At 41.8% G+C, this 19847-nt stretch overlaps 1 protein-coding gene across 1 annotated transcript in view; it reads left to right on the plus strand.

Annotated features, from left to right (window-relative positions):
• SAMM50 (SAMM50 sorting and assembly machinery component) overlaps window positions 1-19847 on the plus strand; it is a 1314985-nt gene that overhangs the window by 578574 nt on the left and 716564 nt on the right. Inside the window, exon 7 of the mRNA XM_044088615.1 lies at window positions 11077-11164. Within this exon, the coding sequence (XP_043944550.1) occupies window positions 11077-11164 (88 nt within the window). The remainder of the gene's footprint in view (window positions 1-11076; window positions 11165-19847) is intronic.

The following is a 19847-nucleotide window of genomic DNA, read 5'->3' on the forward strand; positions in this document are numbered from 1 at the left end:
ACAGTTATTATACAAAAAAAGATATCTCAGACATGTTCCTGAAGTCTATCCATTAATTTTTTTTTTTGGTCTTACCAATGTTGGTGAGACCACAAGAACAACCCAATACCTAATTAACCAATAACCTTCTCAATGTTACAATTATAACAGCCCACAATAGTAAAGGTAATATTATTAATACAACCATTCTCTTTAGTAATAATAATACCACGTACATTACAATGACCCCAGTTCTAAATCTGCTAGATCTTGATGTCAGTAGCACTTTTTTACTTCAGGTAAGAACCTTGGTAAATAGTGTTAGTGACTTTCTAATAGGCTTTAAATATATATAATGTCTGGTAACCTCTACACACAAACGTAGTCATAATATTATTAGCTTAATGTAAAAACAATCCGTGAACTGCAAGTCTTTCTGGCTCTAATCAGCTCTTCTTAAGGTATAGAAGAAATAGTATGAGCTGAAAGGTCACTGATAATAAACAAAATCAAGATGTGAAGTTGTTCTGTCTCGCCGTTCATTCTTATGGATGGGTTCGGAGCCGATCCTCGGCTCCAAGTCGGCCTACTACAAAGCACGAGGTCTTCAAATAGCTCAAAGCCAAGTCCCTATCCCATGATGCACCTAGAGTTACCTCAGATCTAGTTTGCCGCTGCAATAGATCAGAGGTTCAAACCTTACTTTTTCAAATATTTCCTAATTATATTGATAACTTTTTATTAATAGTAGTTTTAGATACTTATAAAAGTTCTTATAGCTTAATTGTGTAATTCCCTTTCCCTTGGTGTGCTTTTCTTAAATTTCTAGTTGGCCTCATTTTTCCTAGGCATAGTTTAGATTAGAGTGTGTTTAATCAATGACTTTTCTGTCACTGCTATCTTTGTTAATAGATTGAGTGTGCTTAGTTAGTGATCTTTTGTCACAGTTTAGAATTATTAGAGCTAAGGTTTAGTTTAGTGTGTGAAATAGCAGCTATCTTTATTAATAGAGTTAAGAGTGTGCTTAGCATTTAGTATTGTGTGCATTTAGACAGTCATTTCTGTCACAACGTGATACTTTATTTTTGTTTAGATAAATACTTGTGTGTGACTTTGTGTATATTTTTCAAAGGGCTTTTTGATTGTTGTTACTGTTCAAATTTATTTGAGTGTGTACAGTTTGACAGTAATCTTTTCTGATACTGTGGTTTGTACAGTATGGCTGACCAAGTGACCAAGACAAACACCCTAAGTCAGGATTTAAAAAAATGCCCCAAATGTGGCCAGAAAATGTCTGGTCACTGAAAGTCATGTTAACTGTGTGTATTGTTTAGGAGCATTACATCTACAAGATAGCTGCTCCATATGTCATTCTTTCTCTTCCTGGGTTCTCCAGGAGAGAAAGAGGAAGTTGATAGAGGTTTGCTGAAACCCTCTTTCCAAGAAGCTTTGAGCCACCAAGATGGATCCAGTAAGTCCTCAAAGTCTTCCAAGACTTCTGAGAGTAAAAAATCCAAAAAGTATTCAACGTCGGCTCCACAGACATTGGAGCCGACCGTCTTATCTTTTCGGAGCCAGTCCCCAGTTCTGGAACCGATATCTGAAGTACCTAAGTCTCCTCTGTTACAGTCAGTACCACCCACTATCCATTCATCTCAGTCTTCGATCAGCCTTTCCGATTTGGATGAGGATCTTGTGGTCCAGAAGCTTTTACAGGCACCCGCCTTTGCTAAATTTTTTCGGCTCCGACTGAAGCCACTTTGGAGCCAAAGACCCTTTTGCCAGCTACTACCCTTCCTCCCCTGAGCCATACCGGTCCTTCGGAGTCGGAGGAGTCGGACTTGTTGATCGTGGAGCCTTCGGAACCGACACCTGCTCCAGTGTCTTCGGCTCCATTTACTCTGACATCCTCAGCATCGATCAAGGAATCTAAGAGCCGACACTGTCTGGTTGGGTCCGGGGAGGATAGTCGGACCAACTTGTCAGTTCCGACTCTGTCTATCGGGGCTTCGGCTCGGATGAACTCAGCTCCTACCTCTGGCTCAGAGCCCACTGTCCCGGTGCCAGGGGTATCGACGGTTTCCTCGGATCTGTCAGTCCCTTCGCATCGGAGCAGAGGTGCCTTCGAAGCCATGAGGAGAGTCATGTCTCCTAAAGCATCTTCAACTGCAGGTCCGGCTTCTTCCTCCCCTAAAGCACCTGTGTCTGCTTCTGCTTCACACATCCTTGCCTAAGCATAGAGACCCAGAGTCTCAGGAAGCCCCATTGGGGGCCCATGCTCTTCCAAGACCTCACCAGAAGCTCCCACTGATGAGGTTCCCAGGAAGAGAGTTTGTAAGAGGAAGCATCTAGACTCCCCACAAGAGTCACTGACATCTGATACAGTCTTGGATGAATCTGAAGGGTCCCCATGGTCCCCCTCTGAGGATATCTCATTTGCTGATATACTAGAAATCCTTAGGCAGAGGGGTGACTGGCAGTCCACCAACCCTACTGAAGACGAGTCGGTTCTCCTGAAGGCTTTCGGGTCTCTGCCCTTTGATGAGCTTATGCAGCTGGTCTCACGAAGGGCGTGGGAGTCTCCGGACACCATGGAGCCTGTCCCTAGGGGGCCTAATAAATTTATCTCTGCTCCCCAAGACAAATCCATTCTGACCAATGGTGTGCCAATTGATACCATGGCGGTGGCGGCAGCCACCAAAAAGGAAATTTCAGAAGCTTCCTCTTCTATCCATCCTCCTAACAGATTCCAGGATCATGGATAGATATGGGAAGCGCACTTACAGTTCAGTGACTTTTGCACTGTGTTCGCTCAACTATCTAACCCATTTCACATGACTGCAAAGAGATCTCCTTAAAGAGCTGGGAGATGTAGCTGCAGGAACTTCAGGTAAAGTTGCTTCCCAGCTTGCTACCCTTAACTCCATTGTTAACTCGTCCATACGCCTCATTTCGTATGCAGCTGATGGAACCAGCAGGGCAGCGGGTACAAGAATTGCTTTTAGGAGACACTCCTGGATGCGCTTGTGTTCCTTGCGGAGCCCTTCAAGTCATCCTTTGTAAATACTCCTTTTGATGGCTCGTCCTTTTTCGGGCTCAAAGTTAAGGAAACTTTGACCAGGTGTGAGCAGGAAGGAAAGACTGTCTGCCGTCAGAGTCCATTTTTCTACCCCTAACAGACCCTACAACAGGGGTCAAAGGGGAGGGAAAATGTGGCTCCGAAAAGCCCAAGGAGCCTTTCGGGACACACATGGTGGACCCCCCTCCAAGGGCAGAGTAGGTGGCAATAATGTAAGGCTCCACACTCATGGCAGAGGGGATCTGCAAAACCAGGACGACAGAGAACACTTCTTTGGGAAGCCCTACCAGCGCTCCTGAAAGGAGGCCCGACTGTCCTACTCTGGAGGCAGTCAGGGTCGCTTATCTTTGTATCCAAGATGCTTGGCTCAAAATAACAAACAACAACTGGGTACAAAGTATAATTTCCAGAGGATACTTCATTCCTTTCGCCACTCCCCCTCCACTGACAAGGAAAATCCTGGACATTCCACCCAGTTACAGGGAACAAGCAACGGTAGAGGTCCAAACATTGCTAAAAAAAAGTCATCCAACCAGTCCCAGCAGACCAGACAGGATCCAGAACTTACTCAAGATTCTTTTTAGTTCCAAAAAAGACAGGGGACTGGAGACCTATATTGGACCTCAGCAGGCTAAAGAAGTCTGTCAAGAAAGAGAAGTTTCGGATGGTCACACTTCAGTTGATAGTTCCCTTTTTAGGGAAGAACAATTGGATGTTCTCGATAGATCTCCAGAATGCATACTACCACATAAAAATGGCCAGACAATCCAGGGATCATCTGCGCTTCCGGCTGGGAGCCAATCATTACCAGTTTCAAGCCCTGCCCTTTGGTCTCACTACAGCCCCCAGAGTGTTCACCAAATGTATGGCAGTGGTCACGGCTCACCTGAGACGTTTAGGATTCCAGGTGTTTTCGTACCTAGATGATTGGCTCCTCACCGCCACCACAAGGCACCAACTCATTCAAGCCAGGGACTTCACTCTGTCACTCTGCAGACAGCTGGGCATTACAATAAACTCAGAAAAATCTGCCTTGTCACCATCGCAACATACCGTTTTTATTGGAACAGAACTGGACACCACCACCACGCTGAGACTTCCAGTGGAAAGAGTGTTACTACTCCGTCAGCAGGTCCACAATCTGATATCCAAAAACAAGCCTCCAGCATCAGAAGTTCTAAAATTGTTGGGTATGATGGCCGCTGCAATTCTGGCCATACCACTAGGTTGCATGCAATTGCGGATACTGCAATGGCTGTTGTTCACTCAATGGTCTTATCAAGAGCTCCCCATGTCTCACCTGATAATGATCATGAACTCTTGCAAAAAGGATCTTCAGTGGTGGTTGACCTCTCTTCATGTCACGATAGGTTGTCCCTTTGTTCTACCCCCACCAGCAGCCACAGTGACCACAGGCGCTTCCCTGATAGGGTGTGGGGGGGCATTTTCAGGGAAGAACAGCCCAAGGCACATGGACCAATCAAGAGACACACCTGCATATCAATGTCCTAGAAATGAGAGCAGTACTTTTGGTGCTGCAGTACTTCCAGGACTCTCTTTTTCTGGGTATGATTGCGATTCAGGCAGACAACATGTCAGTGGTCTGGTACTTGAGCAAACAAGTTGGAAACAGGTCATATCCCCTTTGTCGCGAGGCCCTGAGAGTATGGCTGTGGGCTATATCCACCCAGCACTTTCTGTTAGCAACGCACATCCCGGGGAAATCCAATGTGATGGCAGACAAGCTCAGCAGAGCAATTTTGTTGCCCCATGAGTAGTCCCTCAAGAAACAAATAGCGGGCAGGATATTCTGCAGGTGGGGCCAGCTTTGTTGTGACCGTTTTGCCAGTCATATGAACATGAAATGCAGAAGCTACTTTGCCCTGATTCCCCCTCCAGGAGAAGCCCCAAGGGACGCACTCGTTCACGAATGGCCTCCGGGTCTCCTCTATGCATTTCCACCAATCCCATTAATACCCAAGGTACTACAGAAAGCAAAAACCCTGGGAAGGATCATCATTCTAATGGCCCCTTATTGGCCTCATCAGAATTGGTCCCCCTTCCTTCGACTTCATCTTTTGGAGGACCTTTGGATTCTGCACCCAGTTCCGGATCGTCTGACGCACTCTTCGGGGGAATTTCATCCCTCTCTGCAGTCCCTGAAGCTGACAGCTTGGCTGCTCCAATTCCCATCATAGCCAGGTTCCATAACCTTTCCAATGAGACGAAGCAAATTCTCTTATCCTCTCATAAATCCTCTACAAGGAAGCTATACCTTAGCAAATGAAAAAAATTTTCTGTATGGGCCACTCAAAAAATATTGATCCTTACCAAGCCCCTATGGCCTCCATTTTAGAGTTCTTGACTATGATTTTCAACAAAGGAGCTGCAGCAGCAACAGTTCGTGTTCAACTTGCTGCCATTTCTAATTTTCATCTTGGATTTGAAGGATTGAACATTGTCACACAAACTATCCAAAGCCTTTCTCAATGGGACCTTTCACTTCAGACCACCTGTGAAATCTCCCTATTCCCCATGGAATCTAAATTTTATGCTTTCCCGCATTATTCTTCCTCCATTTGAAACAGCTTCCTCATGTGACCTCAAATTTTTGTCATGGAAGACTATCTTTATAGTAGCTATCACTTCTGCCCGTAATGTCAGAGCTTCAAGCCTTGTCCATTAAGCCTCCTTTTTTGATTTTCCATGCTGACACAGTCTCTCTTCGAACAAACCCCTCCTTTTTTCCTAAAGTTTGCACTGAAACTAATCTTAATCAGATTATGGATTTGCCAGTTTTCTTCCCCAATCACTCCAACAATCTAGAATACATGCTGCACAAACTTGATGTTCACAGACAGCTCAGATTTTACTTGGATAGAACAAAAGATTTTAGGAAATCTGAACAGCTTTTTGTTTCCTTTTCAGACTCCAGGAAAGGTATGCCAGTGGCTAAAACAACTCTGTCTAAGTAGTTATCTGATTGTATCACATTTGCTTATTCAGCTGCCAATATGCACTTACAACACAGAATTAAGGCTCACTCAACCAGAGCAGTTTCTACATACTCTGCCTTTTCTGCCAGAGTTCCTATTGATAACATTTGTGCAGCAGCCACTTGGTCAAGACCTCATACCTTTATCACTCATTACAAAGTTGACAGGGCCTCCTTTGGATCCACTGTCCTGAAAAACATACTCACATACTCCCGTGAGCCACCCGAGATTAGATGGTGCTTGGGACGCTACCCATCTGTAAGAATGAATGGCGAGATAGAACAACTTCACATAAAGAAGTTATGTACTTACCTTAACGTTCCATGTGAGTTGTTCATCTCGCATTCATTCTTGCTTTTCGAAGACCGAGATGCTGGATACTTCCTGGTTGCTCTACCCTTCTACAGTTTTCTCTTATGGAGTGATATAATGTCATATGCTATTATTATACGCAGCAAACAAGATCTGAGGTAACTCTAGGTGCATCATGGGATAGGGACTTGGCCTCGAGCTATTTGAAGAGCTCGAGCTTTGTAGTAGGCCGACTCGGCTCCGAACTCATCTGTAAGAATGAAGGTGAGATGAACAACTCACATGGAATGTTATGATAAGTACATAACTTCTTTTTAGTGGATGTCTGCTCTGCATGATTAAGTAACAATCTTTTGGCTGTCCTTCTCTGTCAGTGATAAATCTAAATAAATTGGTAGCTCATGAATCTGAAAGTAAATTTTATATCAAATCTGTCATTAGAAGTGAAATACAAATGAAAAAGAGTGCCTTCTTTGCAAGTAAATCATCAATTCCAAACACATGTGTGGAGCATTTCTCCCCAGGCCTGCACTGAAAACAGGCTGTGTCCTAGTCGCACTTTCAGATTCAACAAATGTTAAATAAATAAAATGTAATGGCAATGTGCTTTAATGTAGATTTTATTCGTTTACACACACAAATGTACCCATGCTGTCTCACACACACACACACACACACACGCACACACACACACACACACACACACAGACACACAGTTATTAGCCAGAATTTCTCACTGCTTTAAGTATGTAAAACAGTTTTTAATTGTTTTATATTTTAAAATCGGAATGGGTTACCAAGATCGATTAGGCAAACATTCACCACCATATCACTAAACCATTGAGTTTTTATTTTTTTTTGTTCTTTGCAAATGTCCTATGTATTCTTTTTGACCCCATTATAGAACTTTTCTGCAAGCCAAAGCACTCCCATAGATTTTTATCTTTAAGGGCTTTGTATACCTTAATCAAGTTACCCATTTTGTCTGTAGGAAATCAAATAAACATCCAAGCTTTTTATGCGATACTTATAGGCGATCTCAATTTCTTTGATCTTTTTTTATTTGTTTATCCTCCAGGCGTAACGTTTTGTCCTTTTCATGTAAATTCCATAGTAAACAGACCACATTCTATACTTGATTGTGTTAAGGATGCAAGAATAGTACACAGCCTTGTTGCTGGATTAAAAAAAACATCTTGTACTGTATTCTTGACAAATAAACATAAAGGCATCGTAGGGGGAGTAAAAAAAAAGCATAAGAAACTTAGCATTAGGGGATACAGAGGAGATACCTATGCCAGTGCACTTAAGATGTTGAAGCAATTGATCATCAAACATAAAATTATGATTCAAACAAAAACAAATGATATGTGATCAGATGCTTAGAGGTGAGTTATCAAAAAATGATAATGTCTCAATTCTGCCATGTTTTATACTTATGGTAGACATTGACAGTTTATGTATATCAAATATGTGTTACATTGTCATATTAAATCAGAAATTTGTTTGTAAAAATATCCCAGAATCGTGTAGTTAGTAAGGCAATTCAGTAACTTAAATATATAAAATACAGAATGAAAATATTCGTCCATCTACTTAACTGAATAAACTACTTAAAACTTCGCAGTGCATCTTTATTCTTTCTATAGGCAGGATTTTATCTGGCCTAATCCTTTTTCTGTTTCTTGTTAGTCATGTCACTCTCTGGATTATTTAAAAAATGTTGACATTTTTCTAAATATCTTCTACAGCCAGACATTATAGGCCTTTCATAGGTTAGTACTAAGCTAACTGCCCTTGCGAGACATTTTAAGCTTAGCCAATTATCCCTTGTGAGACTCAAACCCTGCTGCTTGTGTTTGTAAGGCAAACACCTTAACCATTAGGCCACCCTCCGCCTCCCACACTGACATTTGCCTTCAAAGATGTCATGAATTCTAGGTAGCAAAATAAAATATGAGACCAAGAAAAGTAAAAAAAAAAAAAAAAAATGGGGCACTTATCTGGTGGCTGAGTATTCAGTATAGCAACAAGGCATTCAGACCAGCTAGCAATAATGGTATTCAAACTGGCAACAAAGAAGTTATGGGTAGCTGCGTCCATACATCCTTTTTAGGCCCTACATTCTGTAAGGGGAGTATAAATGTGATGTACTGCCCATACACAATTATCAGGCCTTTGTTTGCTGGCCAAGCATCTGGCTGCCCTAGGTGAGAGATCCCTTCTGTTTTGGATGTTGCAACAGTGAAATAGAAGGACATTCATTGTTACAGTTTGGTGGCATAACAGAAAGGTCTGTTTTGCCCCCATAAATGCCAATTGATTTATGGCTATTTCTGCTAAAATGCATCTATGATCAATCTATAAATACATTCTTTTGCTTTCATGGACACATGAAATAGAATTTTTTTATGATGGCTGGATTATCCATGCTGAGAACAGAGATTAACTTTAGCAGTTTGGATTTTTGATGGGAAATGATTGGGACATTAAATTTACTACAAAGGCTGAACTGTTCACCACTGACTTTTTAGATGCTGGTGTTACCAAGGTCCTTGCTAGTACAATAGTTACTTTATTATACAGAAAACATTTTTCTAAGGATGCCTTGCTTAATTGTATCACAATTCATCCAAATATATAACCACTAATATATCACAATCTCATTACATGAAAACTACGAGAATTTGCTCACTTCCTCAAGGTATGCAAAAACAATTTGTTGATTTGGATTGTAAGTTTCTTTACAGGAAATGTACTAACAAGGTACTAAGAACAGCCAGAACCTCTTGGGTACAGATGTCTATAGACATTGTGCTGCATTACGAGGGATGTGACAGGCAAATTTATAATACATCAAGGTTCAGAACAAAGACACATGTTTTTGTGAATGTGTGGTAAACAATCTAAGTAGGTAATCTAACATTCTTGGTTACCAATTTCTTTACCACCTTGGGAATAAAAATCCTAAAAGTATATCAGTCGTTTCATTTTTGATCAAACAGTAGGCAATATGGGCAGCAGTATTTAAGTACTGGTTTCATCCATTTGCTCTGTACACATTTGTATGCTTTACCCAACGCTTAAAATGACAGTACCATTTCCTTTATCCGATGGCTTAACTTTCAGCTGTCTTGCCTGCTAGCTTTTTAAAGACTCCGCATTCACGTAAAGTCTGCATTACCAATGTGTTCTCCAAAATGATAACTAATTTCAAAATGTAAAAGGTCTTGCAATTTATTCATATTTCTGCTGTTTAAATGAAGAACTGCTATTTAAATGAGGAAGAGAGAGAGAGAGAGAGAGAGTGCTATTAACATTTGGTATAAATCTGTCAAGATTAACAAAGCCAAACATGATTGTTTCTTCTGCCTATGCTTGTATTACAAGTGAAGGTTCTAATATGAAAAGCCGACTTGCTGAAAGCCAGTGAGCTGAAGGGCTGATAATAAAAAAAAAAGAAACCTCCCCAAATACAGAAGGGTGAAAAAAATCAATTGTAGTTGCTTTTGAGGCAAGCACCCTGCACCCCCAAACTTATATCTACCAACTCGAAGACTAGAGAAATCTCCCAAACCAAGTGGCAGAGCACATTTAGAAATAGCTACAACAATTATTTCCTATAGGGAAAAAGCAATTGGCATTATGCTTTTTGTCTTTTTTTTTTTTTTTTTACATGCTACTGAAACTTGGGCAGTTTCACCTCAAGCAGATGTAATGAAGCCACAAGTGAATAATACCCGAATTTTCTATAGCAGGATGTAATTCTACATTTTAAGCCTGGGCATTGTTACAAACTTTATTAAGAAAAAGTCTTTTACTTGTAAGTCTCATCATGTTCATTCATCTCATAGTCTCCGAGAACTTTGGTGAGTCCAAATTTCATTCTCAACTTAAGGTCAGAATAAGAGGCTTCATTAAAGTGTACACCTGCCATGTTACAAATAATTGATTTAAAACTTCTGGTCATATTTTCATTTAGCTAGAAAGTTTATCTTATTAACAGTTGGAAACAGTTGACGTGAATGAAAAACGTATTTGTTTACCTTTTTATTTGTGGTGGTGAAGTGCTGTGACCGCTCCAATTATTGTATTGTTTTTTAAAACCCCTGATTTGGGTGAAAAACTGATTCTGTTTCTTGCCTGCCTGTTCTTTCCGAATTTGAATTGCTAGTGCTAGGCACTAACAGATGAAGAGCTTCACCAGATGATGCTATTCTGGTAATCCCATGATGTAAATAAACAAGTATTTGCACCTCCTTCATCTGCCTACCTAGCAGTCTGGGCTCACTGCCCAGAACCACCTTTACCTCATGGGTAAAACAAGCTATCACAGCTTTAAGAGTGGCCTGCAGTCAGGATAACATTGCATTTCATGGACCAGATTTGTTCAGAATTACTTCCTTACTGTGGGTGATTCTCTACATAAACTTATTTCGCCCCAAGGACACAGAACTGGCGGTTTTGATTAGTAAAGTAAACAAGGAGGGACTCTGCATAATGTTAGCTTTGTGTGTGGATCGGCCAGCTGCTTTCATGTATCCTTTATTAACTGTAAGAGGTCTGCTTGCTACTCATGTGAACAGTTTTTCTGATTGTTTAAAATATTTACACAAATAAAACTTAAATATGTCTTGAGTTTTCAGAAAAAAGCAGTGACCATGTATGTAACTATCTGCTGTTTCTTTTTTTGTTTTTTTTTTTTTTTAGTTTTTCTATTAATTTGTACAAAGTTACTGGACAGTTTCCCTGGAGCTCGCTTCGTGAGACTGACCGAGGAGTATCTGCTGAAGTAAATGTAAGCACCCTTTTCCTGTGTTTATTTTAATCATTACACACAAAGTAGTCTGTTTTTAGACATGACCCAGGGGCACTGACCTGAATTACTGATTTGCTCAGTTTTATAGCATACGAGTGGAGATTGTGGGAATTGAATTGTGTAAATACTTTGCAAAGAAAATTAAATGTAATCTAGGCTGATTGGTCAAAGAGCTTACTCTTGCATTTTGACTATTTACATTAGCAATCATAATGCTTCTTCAGAGTGCTTCCTTTTTTGGTGGTGGCATAACTTCCGCTTTACACAAGAGAAGAGAGTTGCCAGTCCAGCAGTGCCTTATGTTGACTAGTGTGAAGTTTTGACTACATGTGCATTATTGAACAGTTGATTGGTGTACAAATCATTGACTCCTGCCTGTATCTGTTTTTTGTTTTAAAACTGCTTTAAGAACCGAGCGTTCTTGCCACCAATGCAGTAGGATGAAGTTATTTCATTGCATCTTTTTAAGGAGAGAAACAATTAGATTATGACTATGATTGCAGCAAGCTGTTTCTCCAGGACATAGAATCCCATGATGTAAATAAATAAAAAGATATGCATACCTAGGCCACGTGGTAGCATAAGTATGACTAGATGCTACAAAAATAAGTACTTCAGTACAAGATATGCCTATGTAGGTCTGTGAGCAGAATTAATCCTGGAAGAGCTGCCTTTCATTTCCTTGCTTGACGGGTGGCAAGTATGATGGGAAGTCATGCTTGCCCTTTGAAAGATGCTGACCAGCTTTCAGAAGGGGGGGGGAACTCAGATGTGATTACTGAACTTAGTGTCCTTAATTTCATTTGGGTTTTCCTTATTTGCTTATTGTCTGTGTGGTTAAAAGTCTTGGCCTCCCAACTAACTCATGGTGTGTACCTTGGACTAAGGCATCCTAACCTCTACAGTTCATGGTTGTTGTAGGGGAAATTATAGGGATCACTGCTGCAGTCATATTCCTTACTGTAAAAGTTTACTGGAAGGCTAGACATCTATCTTCTGCACTACCTTCCACAGTTTTCTTTGAAAATCTTCTCAAGCATAGCTCTTCTTTGGCCAACATTTGTTTAATATTTTTGTGTTTAGCAGGCTACACTCGTGCCGTTATTTCATTTATTTTTGGCACTTCAAGGTGTTCAAGTGGTCTTGATCCATCTTATAGCTTCCAGTGTCCAGAACAGCAGACAATAAATATTCGGTTTAGAATGTATTGGAAATATTTCCCTGTTTACATCCATTATAAATAGAACTGAAATTAACTAAATTGCTAAGGTTCATTACATGCCCCCTTGGAAAATTCTGTTAACAAGTGTTTTTGCCTCTGAGGAATAATACAGTCCCCTCTTGACCCCTTTAGAGGCAGCACAGGCCTCTCAGGAGTTTTGTCAGTGTCTTGGCCAGATGTTGTTTTTTAGTGTATGACAGGAAATTTAAAAGTCTACTTAGACCAGGAAAAGTTAGAAATGTTTGTATAGTCAGAATGTTTGGCACTTAAGTCATCTATTTCTGTCATCTCATTTAAAAGTGAAAAAATCACTCTGTACAAAAATTTCAATTCGGAGACCACAGGAAGAAGGCATGAGGCCATAGTGATCTTGTCAGCCCTGTGTAGGCCCGTGGCCACTAGTATTGGAGGAGTAGTCTTGTATCTTACCCAGCCTGACAAAAATCTAGGGAGATGTCACCACCTGTCTACCTTTCCAAAGTAGACAGTGGGTTTCTGTCATCAGCTTATTAGCTGTTGCTCTATCACAAACCTGTTCGGATTTTGGACAACATCTAAATTGGATGTTGGTTCCCAGGTGACTGAGAAAGGTGTCTGTCCTCCACGCACAAAACAGATTGGTTGGCCACTCCTGAATCCGATCACCTAGTCCCTGTAGTAGAAATACTAGATTTGTTACTGGCCAAAGTATGTTGATTTTGCAGTTATATTTTGTATTGGTCTTAAATAGGGGTTGTATTAGCTGATATCTCTACCCCATGTTGTGCTTTCTTTGTTGCCCCTACTTTTAAAAGCTGTGTGTCTCACACATTCTCCATGTGACTGCATGTCGTCTCCTATGCTTGAGCAGTCAATGTGATCATAGGATCATAGAATCATAGGAGGTTACTAGGCTGTTGGCCCTGAGGCCCTTATAAAGCCTAGCCAAGAGTTTAGCCCATGCTTAGACAAATCAGCACCCAGAGCCCCTGTCCAGCAGGGACACGGGTGGAATCCCAGGAGTGTGTTTTCTGTTTGCCATCCAGTTATCCAGGTTGCACTTAAAAAGGGTTAATGAGGTACTCTGCTTGAAGTGGAGAGGGAGTCTATTCCACAGATGGGGGGAATCTCTGGGACACAAATCTGTCCCACCAACAAGGCCTATTGATATCACAGACCAGGTTGAGATCGCGTGTATGGGTTGCTCGAGCGGAGCTTGACTTGCGGATATGCAGCAGTCCCATCAAGGTGGGGGGTCTGAGATTGCTTTGTATTCTAGACAGAGGTCACCTCTAATGAGGAGTCTGTATAAAACTGAGTAGAGGGACAGGGCTTTTAGCCTATCTGTGCAGGGTAGGTGTTTGAGGCCCTGGATTCTCCTGGTGAGGAACCTCTGTGGTTTGTCCAGCTGCTGCTGCATGTGCTTTGCAAGATACATGCCGAAGTGGGTGTTGTAGTCAATAATTGGCCTTATAAGGGAAGAATACAGGGATCTTATGAACTCTTTGTCCCTGGATGAGATACCCTTACTAATGAGGTGAGCCATGTAGAAAGCTTTCTGTACAACAGAAGCAGCATGATCCAAATGGATTGTTTTGTAATGATTTGTTAATCTGTGGTGTTATTTTGAATATATGTATATGGAAATCAGTGCCTGAAAAAACTTTATGAAAATAGATTTAGCTGCTATTCTCCCTCCTTTTTGGCAAATTTGTTGCATCTACTTTTGTCTTTATTCATCTCTTTATGCTGTTTTGATTTAAATCATTTTATTACAGGTGTTAGCAGAATTAAGAGTTCAATGTAGAATTGCACAAACATATAGGAATTATATTGTAGCGTAGTTCAGAATTGTTTTTCTGCTACTGTGTGGCCATACTGTGGAATTGAATTTTTAAACTTTGTACACAGCTGCCCTCTATTAAGCAGTTCTTGTTCTGTCTAGCGTACAAGTCCTATCCTCTTGAATTGTACCAGTGTGTTTGTATGTATTTAATTAATTTATTCATTCATTCATCCATCTAATGTTTGTAGACAAGGTTAATCTCACTAGGCTAGTGGCCACTCTTTAGGGGAAACCCAAGGTAGTATTTGTAATGAGTAGGGAATATTTAGCCAGGGCACTAGGGAACTTCCCCTATTCTTTACGCGTACAGGGATGTATTTTGAAGTTATACTTCTGTGTTCTGTTCTGGACGTGTAGGCAGAGGTATTAAATGAATGGTTAGAGAGGGGGATAGAAGATGAAAAAATATGTATGGCTACAATGAAGTTAATATGGAAAAAAGGAGAGAGAACAGATATGAAAAACTGACCAATGGTGTTAATGTTGACCTATAAAATATTTATGAAAGTAAAGTGAGCAAGTTAATGGATGAAACAAATTTTGGAATAAAAGGGAAAGGAAGTCAGGAACTTTTAATGATTGTAGGAGAAATAGTACAAGATGAGTTAAATAGGAAAGTAGAAGCCAACATTTTAATAGGGGATCTGAATAAAGCATTTGATAAGGTACAGCATGAAGTATTATGGGATATTTTAAAAGAATATAATAGTAGTAAAAAATAGTTAATATTTTGATGTCAGTGTATAATAAAAACAAAGCAAGATTAGTGGTTAATGGCTGGTTGAGTAAGAAAATAGAAATAAAAAATGGTATAAAGCAGGGATGTCCAGTAAGTAGTATCTTATTTGCATTAAATATGAATGTGGTTGATAATAAAATTAATTCAGCATTGAAAGAAGGTAACTACTGTACAGCAGAGGGAATTCAGATTCCAATAATGTTTTCTTTTGCAGATGATTTTGTATTAGTTGTAAAAAATGAACAATGGATGAAAATAGCTATTAAGACACTTAGTAAAGAATTAAGTGTGATAGGTTTGAATATTAATGAGGGAAAAAGTAAAGAACTAGGATTTTCTGGCAAATTAGAAGGCATTCAGTTTATTAGAGAAGAAATAGGAATTTTGGGAATAAAATTTTGTAAAGAACAACAGAGATTGACACAATAGAAAAATATGATCTGTAAAATAAGACATTTGTATGCTCTGGAGGACATTCAAACTTGCGTATAAAAAAAAAAAACATCTTTACTTAACTCAGTAATATTAGGTAAGATAGCACATCTAGCAAGTGTGTTTATGATACCAGTTGAGTCTGAGAAAGAATTACTGCCTGTGTGGTTTGCATTTATATAGGGATCAAGATTAAGTCCAATTGAGAAGGACACTTTAATGAAGAAAGGAGGATTGGGTTTAATAAATCCAGTTGTGCACATAACATCATTGTATTTGTATAAGGTACTGACATAGATGAAAGGAAGAGAGAAAAAAATTGATAATAAACATAATAGAAGGAAAATACAAAGACATTTGGGAGAAACTTGAACATTTAAAAAGAAAAAAAGGAATGATAATTATAGAAATATGGATATATCAAGAGAAAATATTGATCTGAAGTTGTTGTCTTCATTTGGTGTTCAACCTGTGGGTCTCAGATCCATCCTCTGATCTGACATGGCTGTATACTACAGCCTTGGAGCTGAAAGCAGAGCTCCTCCTCTCCTACCTATCATGGCCACTCTCCACCCCTCAGATCTTGTTTGCCGCTCTCTTGAACACCTGCGGGGTCCATTGCTGAGCTCCTTCCAGAGAAATTTTCAGTGTTTTTGTGGTATGTAAGTGCTCTAAATGTTGTCCCTTTTTCTCCTTTTTTTCTATCGCCTACTCTTAGCTAGTTAATAAAAAAGAAAATTACTTTTAGTGTAGAAGGACTTCTAGAAGTAGGGTCTCTTCCCCCCCACTCCTTCTCTACTTTTACTTCTTACCTTTCCCATAGTGTACGTGTGGTTCTTGCTATGGTTGATTGTAAGCCAGCAGACTTTAAGAAGTACACCGAGTGTGGGCATAAAATCCCACCTTAAAATGCCCACACTGTGTGCATGGTTTGTCCAGGTGCAGTCCACCTAGATTCCTCCTGTTTTATATACGTGGGCTTCAATCAGTGCACCCTTATAGACAGGAGGAATGAGGTAATCCTCGGGGGTCTTCTCCCTACCTTCTCCCGTCTTCAGCATAGTCCACTTCAGGGGCTCAACCCCCTCTAAGAAAGTGGCTGAAAAGGGCAAAGACAGGGACAAATGAAAGCGGCTGCCCGATAAAACTTCAGCCCCAGCGGGAGAACCACCGACTAAAACTCGTCCTTCCACTTCAGCTTCCCCTCGACTCCGTTCTCTATGCTTCTCACCGGAGCTGGCAGGTCCACTTCCTAAGTCTCCCATTCTGACTTTGCTGAGGCACCACTCCAGGCCGGGGTCGACAGCTTCATCTGCCAGGTCCTCCTGAAGTCTTTCAAAGTTTGAGGTGGACAGGCTGATGGGGAAATTTCTGAAGGTGCAAATTTATTTGGGTGTTTTGCCTGCCTTAGTTCCCACTGGAGCCTTGGGCACTCAGCCTGCATTTTTGCCCATCTTTCCTTCTCTGATCCACCCTTCGCCATCTAAGCCCTTGGGTCTGAGGATCCCGAGTTTCGACATGTCAGCACTGACACATGCCGGTATTTCACCGACTGCCACCTTTAGCAGTTCAGCTTCGATGTCTTTGGGCCCTGCTGACTCTCGGAACCATAGCTTCAGTATTGGGTCCGAGGGTTTGGCTTCAGATGCCAGGCTTTTGGAGCTGCCCCTTCCCTTCGGCACTTTGACACTCGGTAGTTTGGCTCCTACTCCACCTTTGGTTCTGAGAGCTGTGGGAGTTTGCAGGGCTTCAATGTCAATGGCTTCAGCCCCAACGGAGTTGCCCTCATTGTCTCATTTGCCCTTGGCTTTCGAAATAGTGGAGAGGGTTCTCTTGGCCCCCACAAGAGCCTTGACTATCCCTCCTTTGGACCAGACTCTTCTCCCTTCTGAGTTGGCCATGCTGGATCTCTCTATCCTGTCTACCTTTGGACAGCCTGTTCCAAGAAGCTTGCAGTTGGCTTCCATTCAGGAGCACCCCAAGTCTTCCAACATCTCCCCGGAGCATCCACCCGAGGAGGTGCACAGGAGGCATATGTGTAATAGGAGGCACTTGAATTCCCCACCAGAATCCCTGACTTAATTTCTAGCAGGGTGTGGGAGGAACCAGACACGTTACAGCCCATACGAAAGTGCCCAGATAAAATTCTTAGCACTCCTGTGGATAGGCTCCACTGGACTACGGGTGTCCCAGTTGATGTGATGGTAGTGGTAGCTGCCACAAAGGAAGAGCTGGCCCAGGAGAGCTCTTTGGTTCATCTCCCAGAGAGGGAGTCTAGGGCAATGGACAGATTTGAGAAGCAGGTCTACTCTTCAGCAACCTTTTCCCTGCATGAGCTGGATTACTTGGCACATGTGATCAGACTTCAGAGACACCTCGTTAAGGAGATCACTGAGTTTGTCCCGGGTTCCATGTCTGAAGAGGACAAGAATATCTTCTTCTCCAGAATGGCCATGGTTCGGATTCAGTGCGTTTCCTTATCTGGACGATTGTCTCCTTAGTGCCCCCACCAGGCATCGACTTCTGCAAGACAGGGATTGTCTCTTTCACCTTGCCGTGACCTTGGGCATAGCCATCAACCTTTCCAATCGAAATTGGATCCAGTCCATGTCATAGACTTTATAGGGGCTCAACTGAACACAACACAGTGCATGGCCTTCCTTCCCCTAGACGGAATTCAGTCTCTTCAGCTGCATGTGAGGCAGATTCTCACCGCTCATCCTCTGCCCCGCCTTTCTTGTTTTCAGAGCACTGGAATCGATGGCAGAGACCATAAGTCTCCTCCCGGAAGCTCGCTTTCACATGAGTACTTCAGTGGACCTTAGAGGTTCAATGGTCCCTTCTCGAGCTACCCATGGACTACCCCATCAAGCTTTCTAGAGTCTGCAAGGAATCTCTTCTATGGTGGCTTCTTGATCAGGACCTGTACTCAGGACAGCCATTCATTTCTTCTTCTCCCAAGGCCATGGTGACCACAGATGCCTCCCAGCTCGAGTGGGGGGGCATTGGCTGGGTCGGACAGTCCAAGCCACCTGGTCCCCACTAGAGACCAATCTGCATATCAGTGTCCTGGAGATGAGGGCGGTCTATTAGCGTTGCAAGCCCTTCATGCCTATCATGCTACAGGGACAATTGCTATACAGACAGGCAATATGTCAGTTGTCTGGTACATCATCAAGCAGGGGGGGATCAAGTCTTACCCCCTATGTCAAGAAGCCATAAGATTATGGGAATGGGTGATCTCTTCCATCTGCTTTCTAGTAGCATTGCACATTCTGGGGAAGTCGAACATTCTAGCGGACAAGCTTAGCAGAACCATTCTTATGCCTCATGAGTGGTCTCTCAATCCATCAGTGGGAAACATGATCTTTCAGAGATGGGCTCAACCTTGCTGCAATCTCTTCACCTGTCCTTCCAACGCTAAGTGCAGCAAATACATTGCCCTGATCCCCCTTCTGGGGGAGTCTCCCAGAGACGCTGTGATCCATGCTTGGCCCCCACTCTTCTTTATGCCTATCCTCCTCTTCCCCTGATTCCCAAATACCTTCAGAAAGCTCAGAAGCTGAAGTGTAAAGTCATCCTCATTGCCCCATTCTGGCCTCGAGAAGTTTGGTTTCCTTTCCTTTGGTCTCACCTCATGCGTCCACCTTGGACTGTCGATCCTCTTCCGGATCTTCTGTCCCACCCTTTAGGCACCCATCATGCAGACATCCTCAGCCTAAAGCTAACCGCTTGGCTATTTCACTTCCGATGCTGGCTAGAACTCCCGGGCTATCCTCTCCCATTCAGAAGATTCTAATTGCATCTCATAAGGCTTCTACCAGAAAAATTTATTCTAGTAAATGGAAGAGATTTTCTATATGGGCATGACAGCGTCAGTTAGATCCTTACACAGCTCCTCTCCCAGCAATTCTAGATTTCTTGGCTCATATTTTTCATGGTGGAGCTAGCTTCTTCCACAGTCAAGGTACAGTTGGCAGCCGTCTCTAATTTCCACATTGGTAAAGATTCTGCTTCATCGGCATCCATGAAAATATGTAAAGCTTGTCTGAGGGTAGCATTTCTACTTTGGCCACCGATCAAGGATCCTACACCCCCTTGGAACCTCACTTTGGTGTTACAAGCTCTAGTTTCCACTCCTTTGAACCAGCTGCCACAGTTGATTTGCAATTCTTGTCTTGGAAGACGGTTTTCTTAGTGGCTGTCACCTCTGCTAAAACAGTTTCGGAACTTCATGCTTTATCCATTAAACCCCCCTTATCTTGTTTTCTACAAAGACAGAGTAGCTCTTTACCCTAATCCTTCCTTCATGCCCAGGGTTGCTTCAGAGGTCAACATCAACCAAGTTATTAATCTCCAGTTTCCAAAACAAGGGAGAATATAAGCTTTCCTTATTTGACATACACAGACGGTTAACGTTCCTACTTGGATAGGACAAAAACGT

The sequence above is a fragment of the Protopterus annectens genome, chromosome 11.part0 (assembly GCF_019279795.1).
Source record: "Protopterus annectens isolate FY-2018-M chromosome 11.part0, PAN1.0, whole genome shotgun sequence".
Classification (NCBI taxonomy): domain Eukaryota; kingdom Metazoa; phylum Chordata; order Ceratodontiformes; family Protopteridae; genus Protopterus; species Protopterus annectens.